This window comes from Vulpes lagopus, chromosome 5, assembly GCF_018345385.1.
Source record: "Vulpes lagopus strain Blue_001 chromosome 5, ASM1834538v1, whole genome shotgun sequence".
NCBI lineage: Eukaryota > Metazoa > Chordata > Mammalia > Carnivora > Canidae > Vulpes > Vulpes lagopus.
This window is the reverse complement of record NC_054828.1, coordinates 96,736,425-96,754,165: the sequence shown is the minus strand read 5'-3', so window position 1 is coordinate 96,754,165 and position 17,741 is coordinate 96,736,425. Positions and strand designations below refer to the sequence as shown.

The 17,741-nt window shown below is 42.0% G+C and overlaps 1 protein-coding gene across 1 annotated transcript; it reads left to right on the top strand.

The window, feature by feature from the left end:
* The first annotated feature begins 11,724 nt into the window (after positions 1–11,724).
* Positions 11,725–16,815, top strand: IL36B (interleukin 36 beta). The gene is made up of 4 exons (XM_041756993.1): positions 11,725–11,740; positions 11,978–12,085; positions 15,544–15,683; positions 16,496–16,815. The coding sequence occupies exons 1-4, from the start codon at positions 11,725–11,727 to the stop codon at positions 16,724–16,726; spliced, it is 495 nt and encodes a 164-aa protein (XP_041612927.1). The 3' UTR covers positions 16,727–16,815.
* The last annotated feature ends 926 nt before the right edge of the window (positions 16,816–17,741 follow it).

Sequence of the window (17,741 nt, the reverse complement as noted above, 5' to 3'; positions counted from 1 at the left end):
ACTCAGGCTGGAGGGGGCAGCTTGGTCAAAGGTCTTTGTGTTAAATTTTCTAGTTCCCAGTGTGCTTTCCTCTGTATTATTGCAGTGTCATTTCACATCAGTGCTGAGAGGTGGGCAGGACACTATTATCACCGCACTTTATGAATGACTTCATGGCGACTGAGGCATAGAATGTGGGCTCAACCGTAGGAGAGAGGGTTGATGTAAGGTTCTCCTCTCAAGCTGAAGCTGTCCATTCCATAGCCATCCGTATGAGGATGTCAGGACCCAAAGACATTAGGGCATTCTCTGGGGGGTGGAAATGGAGAAGCCTCAGAGCTCAGGAATCTTACCCAAGATCGGGTAGCTGTCATGGAGCTGATTGTTTTGTTTTGCTTTGTTTTCCTTCCTATTTGTATTACCTTTTCCATATGCTTTTTGTTTTGTCAGTATATCTCAGGTTGTATAATGTATCCTTTTAAGGATTAAAAAACTTTTAAAGATAAATAATTTTTAATAACAGTTAAATTATTTTCCCTAATTCTAATATGTAAACATAAAGCCAAATATAAACTTCGTGTGTTTACATAATTTAAAAAATCTAAAACTAAGAGATAAAATGAAATAACAAACATACCGAACTGAAATTACAAATGTAGTTGAGTGAGGATAGCTCAGTGGGTGAGCCTGTGACTGGGGCTTAGCTGAGGGGAGAAAGATCCCTGTCAGTGGAGATAGGCTGGCATGGAGATTATGCATGTAGAAGAGCACTACTCTTTCACTACTTTCAGTATAGTCTCACAGCCTTGATTTCTTTGCCTTTTTTAGACTTTTCCTTTTAGGCATGCTTACCATCCACATAATCCCTTTAAAAACTGCAGTAAAGGTCCCTTTCTTTGGAGCAGAGAGCCTAGTTTTTCCACCAGCCATGCTTCAGATGATGTATTCTGATGATTACATTACATGATCAATTAGTAATTAAATCACTAATCGTGGGTATAATTGTAGAAAGATGTAGCTCAGCTCTGGATCTGTATATAATAGATTTCTTATTTTGACTCTGATACTACAAATGCAGAAAATTCTGTTTGCTTAAATACAATTTCCAAAACAGCACCAATAACTTAAATTTGTTTTTTTTTTCTCCTACTTTTGGACAATCAGACCACATACTCTAATAGGCAGGCCAGTAAGAAATCAGTAAGCACTGATTTAATGCAAGTCCTCTTGATTCTTTAAATTTTTCTTCTTCAATTACATATAGTTTTAGCATTGCAGTTTTATAAAAAAAAATCAACAAACCAAACATTAAAATGGGCACTGAGCTAATTAGTTCTGGGATATTAAATAGAAGAATTGGTTATTGAATATTTACAACTATCCCCACTGCTAATAAATGGTAGCAGTTTCTTACATCTGCCAATTTACCTTGCTACATCGTCAGTTGTTATATCTGACAGTTGGGATCTGGTGACACATTTGCTTATGACATGATTATGGTCTGAGTGTTACAGCATCTCCATCCTGTTACAGGTGATTCCATCATCCCATCTCTTTTCTCCACCACCAAAACTGCTCATGCAGACACCATGACACTTTGGATTGTTACTTGGTACAGATTTGAGCTCAAACAAAAGCTCAAATATGAGTCTTGGTGTCATATAACTGCCTACTCTGATGATCCAGAGGAGGTTCTGATAACATATTTAGAGTGTAATCAAAATGAAAACATAGTAATCTCATAGTTTGTGAAGAAGTCTAGAAAACAGACTTCCAGGGACCCCTGGCTTATCTACCACGTTTGAGAAAGACCACAGCATATGAAATCATGGAAGGCCCCTGTGAGTAATGACATCCTCATTGGTAGGTTTATGGCCCAGTGAACACCTGGTTTTCACACATTTGAATATCAAATGCTCTTGCATTTGAGTTCTATGAGCTCCAGGCCAACATTCATTGAAGGATTTGGTTCTTTTGGATCTTTAACAACAGGGTGGTATAAGGGGCTTGATGCACTGTGTTGGGGAGGTCATTGAGGAGGATATGACCACTAGTTGACCCATGAGCTGTGCCCTGGCAGTTGGAGGGTTCTCACCTCCTCCCCTGCCCTTGCGTTGTGTGCGCTCTGCTTGCCTTCCCTGCTCCCAGAAGCTGCCTCAAATACATAGCCTTGTGATAGGGATGTGATGTTGAGACATCTGGATGACATATATGGCTGCACCTAGTTAAGGCCTCCATATAAATTTTCAGTATTCTAGTGGGTGAGTATGGAGATCTACTTATCTTGAAGCTGCCCAAAGACAAGAGTCCTATGTAAGTTCCCTTGCTTATTAAATTTGCCACCTATCGATCTGAAGTGAATTGTCTCTTTCCTTTTGGTCTCATTCATTCCTGATCTCCACATATGAGGACTGGTTTCAGATTATACCCAGGAAGCTCCTGAGGAGGTGTAATCTACAGATTACACTGAGAGAAGAGCTTTTGGATTCTGGGAAGGAATTAAGAACCTTGCCACCAAAATCACAATTGTAGTGAAGACAGTTGAGTGGGATGTTTTTCTGCTTTGGGGATCATATCTTCTGGCATCAGGATTGCTGAAAGGCAAAGACAGCTTCTGAAGCTGGACCTGAAGATACCGTCCTTGAACTCATGAACAATGGGGCCTGGATACTAAAGATGCTGCCCCCGGGACCCTGAGAACAGTGGTTGTAATAAGTAATTCTTCATGTTAATAAAACATTGCTTTTTATTTCTCAAACTTTAAAAAGTCATTTAAAAGAAAATTCTTCCAAAACAATACATGTCTATGATTAAAAGTGATATTCTTCTCCCCAATCCTATATCCATGAGGCAACTGCTAACTCCTTTTCAGCTCTTTTTTCAGTTTTCCTCCACCTATCTAGGTATATGTTTTACTTCTATTTCTTGAATTACCAACTTTAGACATTATCTTTTCTACCAGACAGATGTTTTGCATCTCTACTGTACAAAAATCATATGCCCTGTATCTAATGCCCTTTATCTATTTGTTACAAGTTAATAGTAAGTCGAACAAAATTGTATTTATAGAGAGTTAAATGACCTTTGGGTGGGTCTGTTAGACACGACACGGGTGGGCTCTGGTATGACATTGAAAAGGCACACAATAATCCTTTACTTTTTTTTTCAAGACTTGGATAACTCTTTTGAATTACATCATTTTCCCTCAGTCTTTTCTTTTTATGAGTAAGGAAAGGGTGATACATGGAGTGGGTATGACTTGTTGAGGGTGGCATGGACATTTAGTAGTAGGACTGGATATATGATACTCTTGAATTTTGGTCTTTCTATTTCTGTCTCCTTATGTTGGGATGAATTGGGTTGGGTTATGAAATGTTGTATGAGAAAACAGCAGCAATTATCCAGAGCAAGACAGCAGAGCAAAGTATGAGCCACCTCATTCCCATCATTGGGGCTATCCTTATTTAGCAGGGTGTCAGCAGATGACCCACTCAGGAAGGAACACTCCTAGCCACCTGGACATTGTTATGTAATGGCATACATGCTGAAATATATTGTGTATCTTATTTCTCCAACTTGAAGCAATATCAGAATAATCTGTGGTCTGAACTAAGAGCTCAAGTGTGAAAGGGATTATAAGGGAAAGGAGGGAAAAATTAGAGAGGGTGACAAAACATGAGACTCCTAACTCTGGGAAATGAACAAAGGGTAGTGGAAGGGAAAGAGGGCAGGGGGATGGGGTAACTGGCTAATGGGTACTGAGGAAAGCACTTGATGGGATGAGCATTGGGTGTTTAAAATATATTGGCAAATCAAAATTCAATAAAAAATAATATAAAAAGTAAAATAAAATAAAGAAAATAAGAGCACAAGTGTTTGGGCTCACTTCAGACCTCGTAAATTAAAACCCATCCCCCTCAAAATTCCAACTTAGTAAGTTTAGAGCATTGCCTAAGAATCAGTATTTTACTAAGGGTCTTAGCGAATAGAATGCACCCTCCCCCCACCGTTCATATGCCCATCATGTCTGTTCTAGAGTAGTTGTCTAATGTCAACCAGCAGAGTGGTTTTATTTGCTTGGATATCCAGTGGCTCTGTGGTTGATGTTTTCTGGTGGGCATTAACATATAATACAAACATCTTCACATTTTGTGTCCACTCTCATATATGTCCATGCACATGGCTTTACTCTATATCCCCTTTAAGTCTTCTGATCAGTGAGCCACATATTGACTATTGCCCACAAATCTGTGTGTATTGTTCCTTTGGGACATTGTTATTTCCATACCAATGAAATGGGCTCACCCATTACTATGGATTACTCCCAGCGACTCCCATTGACTATTTCCTCTCTTCACTATTTTTGAAGGACACTGCCAAGTGTGGTTGTAATACACCTGCCATCCATTTTTGCCTTGTATCCACATAGTGAACTGACCCATGTGTAAACAATGCTTGGGCTTTTTTCTCTTCATTTAACTAGTTATAGAGGGACCCTCCATATAACTCCAAATTCGAGCTAGGGGAAGGGTACTGGTGTAATTGTGCTGGGTGATGTGGGGGTATGCTTTACCTCTTCATATAGCTTACTTGTACCCTCTAGTTCTGCTTGGGGTCAGTTCTAGATTGAGAGTGAGAATGAGTGGGAAATATCAGTGAGGGTGACAGAACATGAGAGACACCGAACTCTGGGAAACAAACAAGGGGTAGTGGAAAGGGAGGTGGACGGGGGGTTGGGGTGACTGGGTGACGGGCACTGAGGGTGGCACCTGATGGGATGAGCACTGGGTGTTACGCTATATATTGGCAAATCGAGCTCCAATAAAAAAATATACAAAAAAAGAGTGAACAACTGCTGGGCATGTGTCTAACTTTATTGCTTGATAGTCTGACATAATTCAAATCAAAACAGACAGTTTTGGATCATCACTTAGTGCCTCATATATAAGTGTTTCTTTCTCTATGAGGGCTCAGTAACACATGAAGAGCTATCTCTGAAAAAAGCATATAATTCTCTGCTATAGAGAATTCTCTGCTTGACACACCTTCTTTATTATTCCCCAGAGTGAGCCTTTCTGCCTGATGAATTTACGTTATCTGAGATGGTTTTTGATTTGCTTTTAATCTGGAAAGAAATTTTGCAGTGTGGAATTCCATTGCAAGTTTTTTCTTTCCATGTTCGAGATACCATTCTACTGTCTTCTGACTTCCATTGTTGTCATTAAGAAGTTAGTTGTCAGTCTTTTGCTTCCTTGAAAATAATGCCTTTTTATGACCTGTTGCTCTTATTAGCTTATTTGGTTTCATGCAATTTCAGTCTGATTTGGACTCCTTTTTATTTACCTTACTTGGGATTTATTGTGTTTCTTAAACCTGTGAATTGGTGTCTTCATCAGTTTGAGGAAGTTGCCAGCAATTCTTTCTTCTAATAATGCCTCTGTCCTACTTTCTTGTTCCCTTTAGGACTCCAATAAATGCCATGAGCTTCCTCACTTTATTTCCCACATCTTTTACACCCTCTTCTGTGTTTTCTATTATCCTGTGTCTGTGCTATAATTTGTGTTTCTTCTAATTTATTTTCCAATTTATTAATTCTCTCTTATTCTTTTTGGTTTCCAGATTTATTGAGATATAATTAACATATAACGTTGTGTAAGTTTAAGAAGTACAAAGTAAGGTGGTTATCTGATGCACATTTTTTTTTGTTGTCTAGTTGTGTGTTCTTGTAGTTCACTGAATTTCTTTAAGAGGATTCTCCAGTGTTCTTAGACAGTTCATTTATCATCATTTTTTTAGGGTCAGTCATTGGAGCTTTATTAATTTTCTTTAGTGGTGTCATGTTTCCTTATTGCTTGTGATCTTTGTGATCTTTATTGGTGTTTGCACATTTAAGGAAGTAGGCGCTTTTTTCAATCTTTGTAGGCTGGCTTTGGAAGGCACAGGCTTTACCAGTTAGTTTATCCAGAGATTCTGGGTGGGCTTGCTGCTGAAGTTCTCAGATAGGCAGGTCTGGTACCTGGGTCAGCAGGTGGGCAGACCTGGTGCTTGGGTCCACTGGGTTCATATGCCCAGTGCCTGTCTATAGTGGTAGACCTGGGACCTGGTCTGTAGATGGGCCTAATGTCTGGGTGCACAGGGCTGTCCTGGTGCTGGGATGGCCCTGGAGCCTGGCTTCATGGGAGCTGGCCTAGAAGCTGAAACTATAGAGGCCACTGTAGCAGTTGGGCAGTCCTGAAGCCTGGGTCCATAGGAGTCAGTCTGTAGCCTGTGGCTGCAGGGGCCATGGGGACCACTTTGGAGTTTGGATCCATGGGGCCTGCCTGGAGGCTGGGGTCATGGGAGTTGGTCTGGAGACTGGGGCTCTAGAGACCAGCCTGGTGCTGATGTGGGCTGGTAGCCTGTATCCATGGGAACCCACCTGGAGCCAGGTTTATGGGGGTAACCTGTCTAGAGCCTGAGGCCATGGGGTCTGGGCTGGTGCTATGGTACCCTAGGTGGCTGGATCCACGAGAGACTGCCTGGATCTTGGGGTCAATGGTACCAACTTGGAACTGGGGCAAGCCAGGAACCTCATTCCATGGGAGCTTATCTGGAGTCTAGTTTATGAAGGCTGGCCTGCATGCTGGGGTAAGCTGGTAGCCTAGGGTCTGATGTTAGGGAGGGTTTCCTGGATTAGCAGGAGGCTGCCTGGAGCCTGAGTTTGTGGGGGGTCTGCCCAATGCTAGGTTAGACTGATAGTGTTGGAGCCTACCAAAAGTCTAGGGCCATGGGAACTGGTCTGGTGCTCAGATAGGGCAAGAGATTAAGGCCACATGAGTCAGTCTGGTGCTGGTGTGGGCTGATGGTGGAGTTCACTGTGAAGTCAGCTCCTTACTTCACTCTCCTCCCATAAGGTGGATGTCTCTCTCCATGCTGGGCTACCTTGGCTTGGTTGGTTGGGTTGGTAATGGCAGTAATGTGAAATTACGTTTCCTACCCTTTTTTTCAATGCATCTTTTCATATTTCTATGCTCCACTCAGGTGCTGTCATCCTTCACCTGGAATTCTTAGCTCTTGTAAAGGTATTTTTACGTATGAATAATTGTTCAAACTGACATTTCTAGGAGGCAATAAGTGCTAGAAATTCCTATACCATCAGATTGTTAATGGTACTCTCTAATATTTCTTCTGCTGTATGTTGTCTGTTGCTAAATACAAATTTTGGTTTATTTGATTTTATTTGTTGTGTTATATAGTTCTAGAGATGCTGTTTAACTCTTTCAAATCTGCCACTTTTCAGTTTGCTATCCTAGAAAAATATATCCATATTTGTTATTTGCTTCTTAAATATGGTTAGGATATTTGTTTTAAGCTCTGTGTATAAAAATACAAAATCTGATGTCTTTGTATGTTTCTGCTATCTTGCTTTGTCTATTTTTGGGGTTCTTGTTCTTGTGATCTTGTTTATGTGTATGCCTGGTAATCTTCAGTTACTTGTGGGTTGTTGCCTTTGCAAAATTATTTAAGTGGTTCTGCCCTCCTCTAAAGAGGCTTTCTCTTTGTTTCTGGTGCAAAGTGTTTGGTCTACATTAAACCAAATACAGTTTGAGAGTCCCTGGCTCAATCAAGCTGTGAATACTCAAAGTGAAAATCCTCCAGAGGGCTTTTCCATTGCCACAACATTTCAAGAATTACTTCTTTTTTATATCTTTCCTTCCCCCCTTTGTTCAGTGCCAAGACAGCCCACTTCATGTGCCCCAGAGAAAGGTGAGGGTGCATCTAGATCTGGTTTGCTTGTCCCCTCCCCAGTCCTACACAGCTCTGAGTCCTGGCCCCTCCCTCCTTTTTGGTGCTTCTGTAACTAGAGTATGGTATGTGTGTATGTTATATCAGCACAGAACATATAGAGGTTTTAATGCTCCTTTATTTCAGATCCTGATTCTGTAAGTCTGAGATAAACCCTGAGAATCTGTATTTCTGACAAGCTTCCAGGTGATACCAATTCTACTGGTCCACAGATCACACTTTGAATATTGAGGATATATAAAACAAGGACTGTTACATCTAGTAACTTGGCAACATGTGAACAAAAGCTAAATTGAATGATAGGAATTGTGCTATAGAAGTCGGGAAGGATTTATAGAACTTGACCATAATATGGTCACTTGAGGTGACCATATTAGACCTTGACCTGAAGTAGTAAAGGTTAGATGTGGGTGGACAAAGGAATGAAATCTCAAGTTGGATCCCGTTCTGGCTACCTGAAGAGAGAAGGAAGGCTATATCGCTAGATTTTATTCTTATGAAGCTCTTTTCTTACACAGAAATTTCCTTCACATGTTTGACCCAGTGTCTCATCTCAGGATCATTCACCACCTTGGTGGTAAAGGGTGTACCTTCATAGTAGGGAGACATAAGTAGAGGTATCAGGTTATCTGGTATCACCAAAGCCCCCATCACCTCAACTAATGGCACTGGCTACACGGAGCTCCATGTATTTACAGGATGAAAGGATGATTCTGAAAGTATGGTCTCATTCATTTGGGGAATACAAATAATAGTGAAAGGGAATAGAAGGGAAGGGAGAAGAAATGGGTAGGAAATATCAGAAAGGGAGATAGAACATGAAGACTCCTAACTCTGGGAAATGAACTAGGGGTGGTGGAAGGGGAGGGGGGTGGGGGGTGGAGCTGAATGGGTGACGGGCACTGAGGGGGGCACTTGACGGGATGAGCACTGGGTGTTATTCTGTATGTTGGCAAATTGAACACCAATAAAAAATAAATTTATTATTAAAAAAATGAAAGGACCCATATCTTATTAGCTGTGGTCCTGAATGTGTTTGCATTAATATATACAGCATCCATACCAATGTATTCTGAATATTTGCTTCTTTGTACCTTATAGTAGGACATTGAACCCCTCTCCTCAAGATATTCAAGTGGGTCTGGTCCTATCTCAGGACTATGGGGGTGATGCCATAGGCTCTAGATTTTCTTCTTGGAGCATGGAAACCAACTCATGCTAATGGATACCTAGGGCAACTCCTCATCCTAGCCGCAGATTGATTCTGAATCCTAGTTTTGACTCAGAAACACCATTGCACATTTAAGTGTGGGTGCTTCATGATTCCACAGTCTTGAGGAAATGACTTTGGGGCTACCCAGGACAAGACCATAATGACCTTTTATATCCCATTGTGCAGTGAGAATCCCTGGGAAGTGTATACAGTGTGAACTTGACTGTTTTTATGTGGTTAGGTACACTGATGAGGTAGCACAAATGTCAAGAGCTAGAATAATCAATTGATTGTCAAAGCAAAAAGACTGGTAGAGAGAAATAGGCTGATCTGGGGTCTGGTGACAGACATAGGAGACTTAATAGGCCAGTTGTTACAGGAAGCTGTCATGTACTGGGAGCCTTGCATACTCTATTTTAACCCACACAATAATCCAACAAGGTACGATGCATTTCATATAACAGTCATTTGAGGATCAGAGATGTGAAAGGACTCTGCTAAGGACATAAGTCTGAAAGTTACAAAGCCTAATTATGAATATACATCTTTTGAATACAAGTCTCTGGCTTTTTTTTAAAAAAAGATTTTATTTATTTATTCATGAGAGACACAGAGACAGAGAGAGCATAGGCTCCCTGCATGGAGCCTGCTATGGGACTTGATCTCAGGACTCCAGGATCACACCCTGAGCCAAAGGCAGATGCTTAACCACTGAGCCACGTGGGCATCCCAAGTCTCTGGCTTTTGAACACTAAACTAACTATCTTAGTGTGGATTCTCCCTGAGAAACCCTACCATTGTCTCACTAGAAGCTGAGGACACTAGGACATTTATCCACCAGCTCCTTCCCCCATTGACTGAGGTTACCATTGAGATGAATATCCTTGAGGTGTGAAGCTGACAGGTACTGGGAACTGCCACAGTGACACTGAACTCAATTGGCCTGAGGAGATTGGGGAAGAGTATCAATGGCATTGCCTCAACTTTCCTTCACAGAGGACCTAATGTATGTCTAATAGCTGAGAGCGCTGTAGCATCTGGGAACCAGGCTCCTTTCTCAATAATCCAGGGCAGTGATCTAGTTTGTGATGGGCAGGATGCTCAGTTGCTGACTTTGCCCAGGTGTGGCTCTCTTGAGTGGAGAAGCAGCATGTACACAGACTCTGAAAACCTGGGGAAGCATACACTGGGGGATTTTTACCTGGTCTGAGATTGGCAGAGACTATGGTGACTGTAGACCAGGAGTAGTTGCAAGCTGCACAGGTCTTAGGGGACCCATCCCTTCCCTAGCCTATCTTGAACCTACCTGGGGCTTCTACCCCCAGGAATAACATTCCAGTATGTCATTTTGTGGCAACAGAATCCAGTCATCAGTCCTGGGGGCAATCCCATAATGTTTCTTTCCTCAAACTTGGTGTTGATGACTATATTTCCTGGCTGTTGCTCTTAAAGGCTTAGCATGCCCTACTTTTTCAGGGTGAATAGAAAAGTCATAGCTGTGCTTGTTTGACATTTACATAAATACTCACTGAAATCTCTGGCAGCAGGAACCAGCAAATTTTGAATGCCAGGCAGTCCCAGCCCAAGTGAGGCAGAACCTCCTTCCTTCCCTGTGTGGATAAAAAGCTTGGGACCTGTTGGAGTCAGTCAGAGCACCTCAGTCCAGAGGAAGCCATAGTCCATAATAACAGATTACAGGTACAGCTTGAAGTCATGAAGCCTGTTGACCTTTGATCTTCTCTAGGTCCCTGGTGTCTCCTTTTCAGTAAAAGAACTAGGAGTCCTAGACAGCTTTCCAGAGCTCTTTGATGCAGATAGAACCTTAACTTTGGATCCCAGGTCAAGAGCATCTCTTGGACAAAGGTAACTTCACCTCAGATGCCATTTGTGGGGGGTCTTCTTTCACTGCTCTATTACTAGCCTTGGGGAGCCTTGGGGGGCCCTTGGTGGAAGGCACAGGGTATTAGAGGAGCTAGGGCTTCTTTCAAGAGGGCAGGTAGTGATTTTCTTACTCCCTGTCCAGTGATAACTATTGAATCAGGCCGTGAGGATCCTGCAGCAGGGAGGGATATGAACAACTGGCTCTAACTATGGGAAGTTTGTGGCCTTCATGGGGAGCTGTCCTAGTTTCCTAATCAGAAGCTCAGGGACATATGCCCCTGACAGTCAGAACACCTAATGGAGCTTGTAAATGTCCATGTACAAGCTCCAAGTGATGCCTCTTTGGATAAAGAATGGGGGAAGATGAGGGTCAGAGAGGCAGGTCTGCTGCCACTTTAGTCATGTTGAAGCTTGAAGTCAGAATTAGTGGTGACTCACCAGCAGTGTGGGAAGCTAGAATGAAGATAGATGCACAGTCTCCTCTCCATTCCTTCCTTTAAATCCAGAGACTTGTTGCACCAAACAGTGGCTAAGGTAATGTTCTGGAGCCTCCTAACAATCACAGATCACAGGAGGGCATCAGAATCTGGAGAACCAGGACTACCCAGTCACACCAGAGATAGGAATTTCTATTTGGGGTTTTCTGGCCTTGTAAAACCCCCCTCCTTAGTCTCAAATATGCATCTGGGACAGGATCTTGGGTCAGCTTTCTAAAAAAAAAATTGATGTAAAATTCCAGGGTATAGGTGGGTGAGAAGTGGGTGACATGTTTTCCTTCTTTCTTTCCCCAGCAAGACCAGCTGCTGACAACCTTCTCTTCATCATCTGATCTACCTTGTTCCCTTTAAGGAAGCTCAGAAGCTATCATGGCCACCCCACAAAGTGAGTGGTGAATTTCAAACCAGTTTGAAAATATCTCCATTCTGCTTCACCATAGACAATAGAGTACAAAGGCCCCCATCATTTACTCAGCTTACAGATGCGCTTATTTTTTGCTAAAATACTGAGATTAGAAAGTCTGCATTTGAAAAATCTCAGAACCATTTAGCTCTTTTCTTATTATGTCCTGAAGTTTATAATAACCTCATATGTGTTTCATGCTTTTCTGTCTTCTGGCAGGTGTAGAATTTCCCAGAATCTTTGGTGTTTATGATTCTCTACAAATGGTGTGGGTCCTGAAAGAAAATTCATTAATAGCAACTCCTTTTAGCAGAAATGTCAAACCTGGTGAGTGACAATCAAAGCCACTGTTGCCTCTAAACGGGACACCACCTCCACTGGGGATGGGGCCAAACTTACATGAACTGGCCAGGGCCTCTCTTACTTCTGGGTGGCAGCCCAATGCTCACAGAAAGGATAAGAATGTTCCCTTCCAGAGAGGAAACCCTGCATCTAGAAGTGAGGGTGCAAGGGATTGGCAGTTCTTACCAAGAGAAAATGTCTTCAGATAATAAGGGGTTGTCCACTTAGACAGCAGTTGACCTCCTTGGAGTTTCTCTCCTTTAAATTTTAACTATCACTACCTATGTCTCCAGAATCAAACTTGATTATCTTTTCACCACCAAAACAACACATGTTCCTAATTCAGTATCCTCTCTTCTAACAATGGAGGATATTCTCTGCTCCCAGCAAAAGTCAATCTATCTCAGCTTCTTTTTCTCTTGCTAGGACTTCAGTGTTTGATTTAATTCTTCTCTTCCCTCCATACTCCACCTTTGTCTGCCTACTGGACCCTTTCTACACTGAAAGACATGCTCTAATATAATATTTCTAAGTTAATACTAAACACTTTCTCTTGATTCCCACATTCCATTCCTACTACCACTCTTCCCCCCACCCCCACCTACCAATTACCATACCGTTCTATGTACCAGTCGCAGCCAAACTTCATAGAAGAACTGGCTATACAACTTATTTCTACTTCATCTCCTGCTCATGCTTTCATGAAACAACCTGACTTCTGAACTGTTCTCTCAAGCTCTTCTTCCCAAGGTCTCCAAATACACTCCTCTGTCCTCACATTATTTGGTTCCTCAGCTACAGTCAACATAATTGATAACTCCTTCTTTCCTGAACCACCCCCCATCTTCTCCTTCTGTAGGAACATCCTCTTGTGGTTCACTGGCTTCTCTTTGGCATTCTCCTTTCTGACTCCACTTTCTCTATAAAATCTCCAAATGCTGGGGATCCTCAGATCTCAGTCTGCAATCATTATGCAACCCCTCTAAAGGGATTGGCAGCTGGCCTCTTTCATTGATGTATTGTGTCTATCACTCTGGCATTTATGCTTCCAACCTAGAAGTCCCCTCTAAACAATCTATCCACATCCTCTCAGTGTCCCCTCAGACATCTCTAACTTCATCTATTCCAAGCAGAACTATGCATCTGTCTTCTCAAAACTGCTGATGAGCCTAGTCTTCCTTATTTCTATGAATGGTACTACTATCACCTATTTCCTCGAGCGAGAAGTGCAGGAGGCATCCTTGCTTCAATCTCTATTCAATCCACCTGCAAAGACTGATGAATCTGTGTGCAAAATATGCCTTATTTCTAAGATAATATCATTTCTTACCTGGGCCACTGCTATTGCCTTCTCACTGTGCTTCCTCCCTCTTCATTTGTGTAGCTTCATCCATTCTCTACAAAGCATTAAGAGTGACCTTTTGAACTATGTTTTTTAATATAAATTTATTTTTTATTGGTGTTCAATTTGCCAACATATAGAATAACACCCAGTGCTCATCCCGTCAAGTGCCCACCTCAACGCCCATCACCCAGTCACCCCCACACCCCGCCCACCTCCCCTTCCACCACCCCTAGTTCGTTTCCCAGAGTTAGGAGTCTTTCATGTTCTGTCTCCCTTTCTGATATTTCCTACTCATTTTTTCTCCTTTCCCCTTTATTCCCTTTCCTATTTTTTATATTCCCCAAATGAATGAGACCATATAATGTTTGTCCTTCTCCGATTGACATATTTCACTCAGCATAATACCCTCCAGTTCCATCCACATTGAAGCAAATGGTGGGTATTTGTCATTTCTAATGGCTGAGTAATATTCCATTGTATACATAAACCACATCTTCTTATCCATTCATCTTTCTATGGACACCGAGGCTCCTTCCACAGTTTGGCTATTGTGGACATTGCTGCTATAAACATCGGGGTGCAGGTGTCCCGGTGTTTCACTGCATCTGTATTTTTGGGGTAAATCCCCAGCAGTGCAGTTGCTGGATCATAGGGCAGATCTATTTTTAACTCTTTGAGGAACTTCCACACAGTTTTCCACACAGTTTTCCAGAGTGGCTGCACCAGTTCACATTCCCACGAACAGTGCAAGAGGGTTCCCCTTTCCCCACATCCTCTCCAACATTTGTGGTTTCCTGCTTTGCTAATTTTCCCCATTCTCACTGGTGTGAGGTGGTATCTCATTGTGGTTTTGAGTTGTATTTCCCTGATGGCCAGTGATGCAGAGCATTTCCTCATGTGCTTGTTGGCCATGTCTATGTCTTCCTCTGTGAGATTTCTGCCTTTTGAACTATGTTAATTGAAAAGTATCATTCCCATATGTTTGTGTTTTGGAGGTGGGAAGTGGGGGCTAGTGGGGAGATCTCAGGGGCACCAGTCTTCTTTCAAAGCCACATAAGGTCCTTTATCCGTTCTTCCCCTGTGACACTCTTCTTTCAGATCCCCTCTAGCACCTTATTTCCATATCTTCATTTACTAGCATCCTCTTAACTTTGGGATCTTGGTTTGAACTTCACCTCTGCAGAGAGGTCTTTCTTGATTTCTCTATCTAAATCGGCTCTTCTGCTGTCCCAGACTTTGGACACTTGCCCCAAAGTAGGCATTGCAATTTACTGTGATTCTGGTCATTTCTCTGCTTACATCTTTTGGTTTCATTTTCCATGGGGGCAATGACAATGTCTCTCATATCCTCAGCTAAATCTCTGATGCTCACATGCAGCCTTGTCCTGAGTGGGCATTCAATAAAGAGAGTTGACTGGAGAATTCTTGGCCCCCTACCCAGAAGGATAGATGCAGAACACCCAGGCTAAATTCGTTGGGAATTAAATTCAGCTGATAGAGACAGGAAACCCACATAACTGGGACTTAACTAAAAAATTTATTGCTTTCTCATGAAAAAGAAGCCTGACCAGGTAGGTTGAGGCCAATGTGGTGGTTCCATGATACTCTCATTGTCCAAGGATTCTAGCTTTCTGCTTCACCAAGCTCAAGTTCTCCTCAACCATCATCCAAGTATTTGAGGCTGGCAGGAAGAGGACCTGGGGGATAAGAAAGGAGCTTTTCCCAGCTGAGTCAACTCCTTTTAAAGTACATTCTTAGAAATCCCGCACAACACTTCCACATTTATCTGATGGGTTACAGCTTCAGCATGTGATCAAATTTAGCTGCAAATGTGGTGGGGAATTTTATTTTTATTTTTGGGATGCAATATGCCTTGGTAACAACTAGAGGTCTGATATATCAAGTAAGAAAAATGAAAATGGGCTTCAGATAATAATGAATGAAGGGTCTCAGCTACATGGCAAATGGGAGGAGCCTTTTGGGGGAGTCCTGACAGCTCAGCATCCCCCCTAGGCTGGGAGGAGTGTCAGGCCAGAAGGACTGGCCTTTCTGCTTCTTAGAGCATGCTACCTGTTTCCATTTTTCCTTGTGTTTCCAGTCAGTCTTGATTTAACAACATGTACAGACAAAGAATTCCATGATGCAGGAAAAGGCAATCCAGTTTACTTGGGAATCAAGGGCAACCATCTCTGTCTCTTCTGTGCAGAAATTCAGGGCCAGCCTTCTCTGCAGCTAAAGGTGAGTGGTTGTACAGCTAATGAGAGAAGCATTGGGAGATGATGCCCTTTTTATTTAATGTAACATATCACTGAATAAAAATAACATTTTTTTCAATCCTGCGTTGTTCAGTTTAAGGAAAGAAATGTGACTTGGCTGACCCCCTAGTCAACAAGTGCTACTTTTGACATGGGTGTTACACTCATTTGAATGTGAGAGCATTCTCCAAAGCCAGAGAATACACCCACGAGAATGTGTTGAAAAGGCCAAGTAATGGTGGCTTCTCCATCCTCAATTTTCTTTGACTGCTTCCCAGAAATTCCTCCAAGATGCTGGGCTGCTTCCACATAAGCAAAGGCCACTATGTGGCATAGGAGACAAGGAAGAGATTTTTAGTCTGGATTTTGTGGATTGTTTGCCTATGGTCTCTATACTGAAGGTAGCATTTGTAGTTATGAAGTGAATCCTTCTGGTTATGATGAAAGCTGTAAGATGTCAGCCTACTTGGAGGCTGGGAATCTTGTGAGATGCCTACACCAGCAGATGAGTGCCCACCAGGAGCACCCATAAAAGAGACTTAAGCCTGCCTCTATTCTCAGGGAAGGTAGTGCTGTCTCCTAGAATCAGAAGCACTTGGTGTCATGGGATCCTGGAGTGGAGTCAAGCTATTGGGAACCAGCAGGTTGCCTGTTTTGACACCTGTGTTCTTTCATCTGCTTGTGTCCTTGGCATTCTTCCCTCCCTTCAGGGAAGGCAGGTACTCTCAGAGCTGTGTTAGTTTAGACCCTTCCTCTCAGTAATCCTCTCTAATAAGCCTTTTTTCCTAATCCTAGGAGAAAAAGATCATGGATATGTACCGGGAGAAGAAAGCACAGAAGCCGTTTCTCTTTTTCCATAGTAGGGAGGGTTCCACCTCTGTCTTTCAATCTGTCTCCTTTCCTGACTGGTTCATAGGCACTTCCAAAATGGAAGGACATCCTGTCATTCTCACCAAGGAGAGGGGCAAAAATCACAACACTAACTTCTATTTAGAGCCTGAGGACTTACCTCATCCTGAGATGTGAGTGGCTGATTCCAGGATAGAGGGTCAAGTAGTCCAAGAATCTTCCATTCAGAAATACAATGGGTCATCTTGAGAGACCAACATGCACTGATACCCATCCATATCCACCTCATTCTCATCTTCCCAAACCACCTCATCCTTTAGACATCATTTCTGCACCATGTCTTCCCACCTAAACGTCATCCCAATATGAAATCTGAGTCACTTTTTATTCTTTCCTGATCTTGTCCCACCATCCACCAACTGCCACATCCAGTTAAGTCAACATCCAAAATTCTTCCTGTACACCCCTCTCTCTTTTCCTTTTGAGAACCTATGGCCTAGAGATGTGAATTCCAAATATTTTTGTTCATACAACCCTATCAAAAAGAGTACTATTTGTTAATTTTCTGCATGTTTATTATAAATATCATGATATGTATTCCCAAATGAATCTAAAGTTTTTATTTACTTAAGTAATCTCTACACACCTCATGGGGCTCAAACTTGTGACCCTGAGATTAAGAGTCACATGCTCTTCCAACTAAGCCAGATGGGTGCCCCACCAAAGATGAATCTAAAGGATAAGATACATATGAGGGCAGCCCCGGTGGCTCAGCGGTTTAGTGCCTCCTTCAGCCTGGGGTGTGATCCTGGAGACCCGGGATCGAGTCCCACATCAGGCTCCCTGCATGGAACCTGCTTCTACCTCTACCTTTGTCTCTGCCTCTCTCTGTGTCTCTCATGAATAAATAAATTAAAATTTAAAAAATAAATAAATAAAGGATAAGATACATATGAAATGAAAGTTTTACATGTCTTTATCATAATGGATTCATAATATCATTAGCTAATAATTTGACACATAATATATACTTTGGTTAAGATTAATTAATTCACTATAGTGAATTTAAATCAATCCATATTTTAAGGAATCACTTGTATTAGTTTAAGGCTTTTTCAGGTGACTTCTCAGAACTTATTCTATTTACTTATACACTGTTTTTAAAATGTTTTTTAAAAAACATTTTATTGTT

Excerpts from the sequence above, each read along its gene's own strand:
- IL36B (XM_041756993.1), top strand. Across the intron at positions 12,086-15,543 it reads TAGCAGAAATGTCAAACCTG|TCAGTCTTGATTTAACAACA; the intron begins GTGAGTGACAAT and ends TTGTGTTTCCAG. Across the intron at positions 15,684-16,495 it reads AGCCTTCTCTGCAGCTAAAG|GAGAAAAAGATCATGGATAT; the intron begins GTGAGTGGTTGT and ends TCCTAATCCTAG.